The 6,868-nt window shown below is 38.8% G+C and overlaps 1 protein-coding gene across 1 annotated transcript; it reads left to right on the top strand.

Moving 5' to 3' along the window:
- The first annotated feature begins 362 nt into the window (after positions 1-362).
- LOC140942296 (allene oxide synthase-lipoxygenase protein-like) lies at positions 363-6,868 on the top strand. The gene is made up of 9 exons (XM_073391252.1): positions 363-502; positions 702-805; positions 1,384-1,585; positions 1,851-1,957; positions 2,840-3,094; positions 3,953-4,059; positions 4,834-4,939; positions 5,264-5,482; positions 6,635-6,868. Exons 1-9 carry the CDS (start codon positions 367-369, stop codon positions 6,866-6,868), a joined length of 1,470 nt encoding a protein of 489 aa, XP_073247353.1. The 5' UTR covers positions 363-366.

The following is a 6,868-nucleotide window of genomic DNA, read 5'->3' as shown; positions in this document are numbered from 1 at the left end:
GATAAACAGGACGGCTTTTATAAATGTTAACTGTTATAATTAATAAGTTACCGGTAGCACACCCGTATTGGGGTTCTTCCTCTTGTATTCCGGATCGAACTATAATTTAAAAGTGCTGGATCAGTAAAAAAGGAGAAACCTGAAGCACCCAGAGTAAAACTAACAACAAATTTAACGCGCAAATGATGCTCGGTACATATCAGGGACTATAAGCATTCAGATTTCGTGTTTTGCTGTCGGTGCATTTTGTACAGTGAAGATAATTAACTACAGTAAATTACAGCTGATCAAACAATGTTATGTCCGAGAAGTTTCGTATTTTCTAAAACTTCCAGTTATTTCTGTGGTTTGTTTTAGGAGGTTGCAATGCGAGCGTCCGAATACGAACCCTTTATCAAGGACAAAAAGGAATGGATTAGTGACAAGTACTTTACTCAACAACGTTTGGCAGGAGTCAATCCAATGTCATTGAGACGTGTGAGTTTCCATGGCGCCTCTAAAGGTTAGTGATCTGTTAACTGTAGGTTTTTCACGAAATTCCAAACTGTGCAAAACTTAGTTCACGGACAGGTGATGGAAACTCCCAATTTATGTTAAAGGATAAAGATTGCACAGGATAACATGAATGTCAGTCTTTCAGTAGGGGTCAAAATAAATGTGTTATTTTACTTCATTATTGAATACTTTTGTTAATCACTCAGAACAAATAGGATTGGATTGGAACAGACTTAAAGAAAATCTAAATCCTGATTTTGACTGGGAAGCTGCTGTACAGAAGGCTTTGGGAAATATCTCGATAGAAGAGGTGTGTTCACATTTGTTTCTTTGACAGTGAATTAGACATTTAACGCAGATATCAGAACGTTGAGAGTACTATCAAACCACATTAATACGGACACTAAGGGGTCATAGAAAGTGTCCATATTAACGGCGTGTCTGTATTAAGCGGGTCGAATTTAGGGAAAACGTAAGGACTTTGTTTCCCTAGGGAAAAAGCAAACTGTTCTTATTAATGAGTTGTTCTTACTAGGCTGCGTGCAAACGGATCCAACATTGTTGCGCTACGCTTCGGCGATCACGGAACAAAAGAAATGTTGGGAGTTGTTGGCTGAAAAGTTTGACCGGTTTCAAAATTTGCGCAACAACACGCAACAACATGCAACAGGGTGTGCAAACGGACGCAACATGTAATATCCAACAATGTTGGGAGTTGTTGGCCAACAATGTTGCGTCCGTTTGCACCGGACTTTAAGCTGGTGTCCGTAAAGCGGGGTTTGACTGTAATTTACTTAGTAAATACGTTTATTCCTGTAGGAAAAGTCTGCTCTTGTTTCTTACTTATTTATAATTACTAATTGATTTCCAAATTTTTGGCTTTTTCAGGCTATTATACAGGGCCGCATCTATGCCCTCCGTTATGAACTGTGTGACGACTTGCCCAGAGAACCGGACCTCACGGATAATGATCCTAGGAGAACCATGTGGGACACTCTTTCTCCAATTGCTTTGTTTGTTTCTGCTCCAGACTTCGTAACAGATCGAAATGATCTTGTCGCTGTGGCAATTCAAATGGACCACACCAAAGGTACAACACTCTTTAGTTGTCCGTTTCATTGCCTCAGTTTAGTATACATGGATTAAACACACATTTTTGTTACGAAAGATATGCGATCAAATAATGTGGCTGACAATCCATATGAATCAAGATCAATGAAGAAGTGCGAACACAAAATCGCTTCGTTTTAAATGCGTCGGTAGTATAAGCTGGTAGTGTCAAAACATGTTTGGTTTTTCAAACCCGTAGATCATTTTGTTTGGCGCACGTTTGTGTTTTATGTTCCTTTTTTTAGACTCAGCGGTTTTTACACCCAAAGACGAAGGCAACTGGATGATGGCTAAACTAAACGTTCAAGTCACAGATCTTGGATACGCGCAGATAGTGGAACATCTTGCTAAGGTAGAATAAATCATCTGAAAGATAATACATCATTATGTGAAAAAGTAAATGCTTAACTGCAGTAATTACTTTTGTGATATTATGAGAAAGACTGCCTAGTCTGCCGTGGGAGGTGCAAGGATTTTTTAGTATAGAATAGAAAAGAGTAGAATGCTTTATTGAAATACCTCGCTAGCAGCCATTTTCTATTTATTGTAAACCTAAGTAATTCAGTCGATATGCTTTGAAACATAAGGACAAAATTAATCCTACAACTACGAACATGAAAAATCTTAAACTAACCATGAATTATCGCGAAATACTAGCGCATTTGTTGATAAAGGTATCACGGCACCTGTTGTTCTTGCATGGCTTTACATGGTATGATCTTACCTAGTCCCTAGTCCTCATTATTCTGCGCGGCCAAAGCGTTTCGGGTCACGTGGTCCAAGCGAAATGTGAGGGCGTTTCCCGCCAGTTCATCTCAGTACGTCACTGAATGGAATTGACCGAGAGGGCCTGGGAAAACGCCGTACAGGGACTAGGCAAATGTATAATCTAGAGTTCCACCTTAGGTTCTCAGAGGTCCCTTGTTGAATGGAGTGAGTTGGAGCAAAACGTCAGGGAGATTAATGTCGCCAACCGTTCAGCTCGATAGGTTCTTTTTTTGTAATATGACAGTTTTAAATTTTAGACATTTCATCGCAATTCATTATTAAAACATGTCTCGAGTTTAATTTTAAACGCTTGGTCAGTTTATTCTTCATGGTGGATGGAAATGAGCAATAGTCTCTTGCCGTTTTATTCATTTTGTTTGAATAGTAGGTTACTAGGTGATATTTGAAGTACATTTTCTAGTGATCAATAATTTGATTTGCAGGTTTTATGTATTCATTGTTCTAGGTTCATTTCCTGATGGAACCATTCTGTGTTATCTTAAGACGAACTCTATCCTCTCGGCACCCGTTGTATCAAATACTACAGTATCACTGTCGAGATGTTACAGTACCGAACACAATCGGAGCTCCTGTTCTTGTTGGCGAAGGAGAATATATGGATCAGTTGTTTGCATTTGGAAATGTGGGAACAGATCGTCTACTGAAAGATGCACATCCATTATCCACATGGGAAGTCACAGATTTTAGAAACGAGCTAAAGGTGAGTTGCTGTAAAGACTTGCCAATCTTTTAGCTGTTCAAGGTTACCGGTTAGTAGTCTATGCTAGCAGCTGTTTCGCGTGATTTCTGAAAGATTACAAAGCTAGGTCATGTAATTCAAGGAAAATAAGCCCGTTAAAAAAGTACATAAAATAGCGTAAGTGGCTACAGTAACTCTGCGAAGAAATATATTAATAACATTGCAAAGAAAAAAAGCCTACAAATGGTTAAAAAATTAGACAAAATTTGACAGGAACAGAACTTGCGTATAGCAGGAATGCTATAGATCGTTTTCACTGGCGTGGTCAGCAGTTATGCAAAGTTCTTGGGATAAAAGCCTTTTTTTATTAATTAAAAAACGGAGTTAAATCCCAACAGGTGCCAGTTCGTCCTTTTCTTGTAAATGATGCCATGACAATGACGATGATGACATCACTGCAGATAATTATCAATGTTTTAGCCAACTTCAACTTTTACTTTCTAAACATTTTTAGAGGAATGAATGGTGAAGTACTGAAGCTCAATAAAAAAATTCAATAATAAGATGATGTTGTAAGAAGGTCAAGCTACTCTCTTGAGTAAAACACATTATACCTCACTCATTACAAAATAATGGTGATTACCTCATTCTGTGTCAATTTGAACAAAGTTTAGTAATATCAGATAGATCATAACAAAAAGAAAGGTAGGGCTCAGTTAGTAATTAAATGACATTTATTTTATTTTTATTTTTATTTTTGGCTTTCTTTTGTTTTGTTTTGTTTTTTTTTTTTTCCTGCTTGTTAGATTTCTACGTAACATTAAATTGCTCTTGACTAATGTTTTGTTTTCAAATCACTTTCTTTTGTTTATTAACCAGAAACGCGGACTGGATGATAAGGATCTCCTTCCATACTTCCCTTATCGAGACGATGGGGAAAAAATATTGGAGGTTATTGAACACATGGTGAAGGAATATATAGACTTGTAAGTATGAATGGTTCTGGAAGGAGTTCACCAACCGGGAATCTAAATGGGGATTGTAATCTAATGGTACAAAACTCAAACCAAACCTAAAACCGGAGTTCCTTCTAAATACTCTGATTAGCCGTTTAGATTTCTCTCTCTGCCGTCTGATTGGCTAGTACCTGGCTAATTCTTCTTAACAAGCCGTTTATCAAACTTTGACGATGTTTGCTAACATTAATAAAGACGACCTCATCGAGGAACAGACAAATGTTATTAAGACTGGAAGGTTGGTTAAGCATGTTTTGAAGTTGGAAATATATTTGAACGATTTATGAACAACAATTTTACGATTGAAGGATTTTGCAGATTACAAGGATGATATCCACCTCGATCATAGCCACCCTATCCAAAAATTGCTAAACAAAAATGAAATGATGATGGTTTAGAAAATAATAAAATAACAGTTGTGTAGGAGCTGCTTGTAAGGTCTCTCCTGATTGGTCGCAGAAAACAACGAAATGTCATTCTTTCAATTGTTTCACTATTGTTTGGGGTCAGTGTTAGGCACCATTGGTGACTTCTCTTCCGAGCGGCTGCTACATGACCCTAAAATAACTCTGAGGAGCCACTGGGACGCGCAGATTCATATGGAAATATCTGGAAAGGTCTGAGGCCGCCTCTTGTCCTTCTCGTACTGAGAATCACAAAGATACTTAATATCAATGATAGTTCTTGACTCTGAGAACATATGTGAGAAAAATTAAATTGCTGCATTTTTTTTTCTTGTTTTAGGTATTATTACGACAATCGAGACGTAAAGGAAGACAAAGAATTTGGCAACTTTCTCAATGAGTTGTCTATTGATGGAAAACCTCTTTTCCACGGCCGCATTGGAAAGGTAAGGTTACTGAGTAGTTTTTCATCAGTCGTTGCTTATCGCTGCCATTGTTCTTACCAAATGCTACTAACCAAGCAGAAATGGCCTTGCACTTTAAACTTATCCAATCCTCTTTGCGGATGAGCATTGTTTGGAAATTCTTTATGGATCTCGTAACAAAATTGGATGGTAATTTCCTGATTGTTTTGCCATTTTGCGCGACTGGTTCTTGACCAATCAAAAGCCAAAAATCAAAGACAAATTTGGCCAGTACAACTTATTTACTGGTCCATTTATCACCTTAAACGGACAGCCATATAAGTGAATTATCCTTTATATTAACAGATTAAAGGTCTACCGCCAAAGATCAGTACTAAAGAAGAACTCTGTGATATTGTAACTCGGATCATCTCACAACTGAGCCTTCAACACTCCACAGTCAACTACCCGCTCTCAGACTATGCTGAGTACATTCCTAACCTACCAACGAAGCTGTACAATGACACCAGACTGAAGGAGGGGGAATTCTCGGTTCTGCGACTGCCAAACAGGAATACATCTGCTGTAAGTTTTTCAAGTTTAGCTAGTTTCATAACTGGCTAATTAAGTGTGTTAGTTTGAAGCTGCCTTTCGTGTTAAATAGTTTTATCACTGTTTCTGCCTCCTGATATGGAGAGTTAGTTTTTCGGTCTGCACGTGTAATTGAATTACAGCACCAGCCTTCTCTCAATCAGTCTTCCTTTTCAAAGCGGCATTTTAAATCTTCACTGAGTCGATGGAAGTCTTTCTTTCAACTAGTTCACTTTCTTTTTTAAATTGTGAGTATAAGCAGCTCCACCATTTTATATAGTAGCCAGATACAGCCCACAATCCCTTGATTGATTATGGTGATACATTGACCTTTTAGACTTGTAAAACCAAATTTTTGTGGTCCTCTCTTCCTCCAACACTGCAGCACAGTTTCTGTTTCAGTTTCTATTAGACCCTCATGTTAACTGCGCCTTACACCTTCCGAGCGAAGCCACAATCGGCGACAAAACTAGTTGAGACACCTCCGGAAAAAAGACATCTTATGAGCATGGTTTTATTTGTTCTTTTTTAAAAAGGTGTGAAATACCTTTCAATGGTCCCCCTCCCCACTCCCCCTACTCAGTGTTGTACCGCTGGCCTTAAGGTTTGTGGGCACTCGGAGACGACCCATAAATGTCAAGGGGGGAGGGGTGGGGGGACCCTTTCTCAGGGTAGCTCAAAACACCTCTTTTTAGGAAAGTGTCTTAACAATTTTGTCGCCGATTGCAGTTTGACCCTAATAGCATAATGTTAATGAAGCGTTTTAAATGCCAACAATTATTGGTATTTCTGAAACGGTAACGTTCAAGCCAACGGTCCAAATGTGAGATCCTTACTATGAATAGTAACTAAGGGAGTCTGTTTGTGGTCGACAGTAGATAAATCCGTTGAGGAAAGTGTTTCAGTTCATTAGTCAACATAGTCTTCCCAGTGAGCCACTGTTCTGTCTAAGGGCCCGTTTACATGGAGGTGGGGTACCCCAGGTAGGTGAGGTAAAATATGGCGGGTCACCCCACCTATCATGTAAACGTGATCAAATTAAAACCCACCTCCATGTAAACAGGCCCTAAAACTTGATGGTGAGCCAGTGGTACCCTGTATATCTTCCTACCGTGAAAATATGGTTTCACACATCTTAATTTCCAGATCGAAGCCAGCTTCAGTAACTCCCTGGCGTTATACCGTTTTGACACTTTATTTGACTACGGCAACAACCTTGAGGACATCAAAGCTGTGAATCTTATCAACGAATACTACAGTTACCTCATGTACGAGGTTCAACCTAAGATGCAAGAAGTGAATGAAGAACGAAAGGAAAGAGGTGATCTGACCTACCCCTACCTTATCCCGAGATGGATACCTAATGGGATTCAGACCTAA

Source organism: Porites lutea, chromosome 6, assembly GCF_958299795.1.
Source record: "Porites lutea chromosome 6, jaPorLute2.1, whole genome shotgun sequence".
In the NCBI taxonomy this organism is placed as follows: Eukaryota; Metazoa; Cnidaria; class Anthozoa; order Scleractinia; family Poritidae; genus Porites; species Porites lutea.
Note: the sequence above shows the minus strand (reverse complement) of the source record. Positions and strands in the feature narration are given on the sequence as shown.

Bases quoted from the DNA above. Each gene is read 5' to 3' on its own strand.
- LOC140942296 (XM_073391252.1), top strand. From the start codon at position 367: ATGCGAGCGTCCGAATACGAACCCTTTATCAAGGACAAAAAGGAATGG. The intron at 1,586-1,850 runs GTACAACACTCT...TCCTTTTTTTAG, and splicing joins TCAAATGGACCACACCAAAG to ACTCAGCGGTTTTTACACCC. The intron at 4,060-4,833 runs GTAAGTATGAAT...TTCTTGTTTTAG, and splicing joins GTGAAGGAATATATAGACTT to GTATTATTACGACAATCGAG.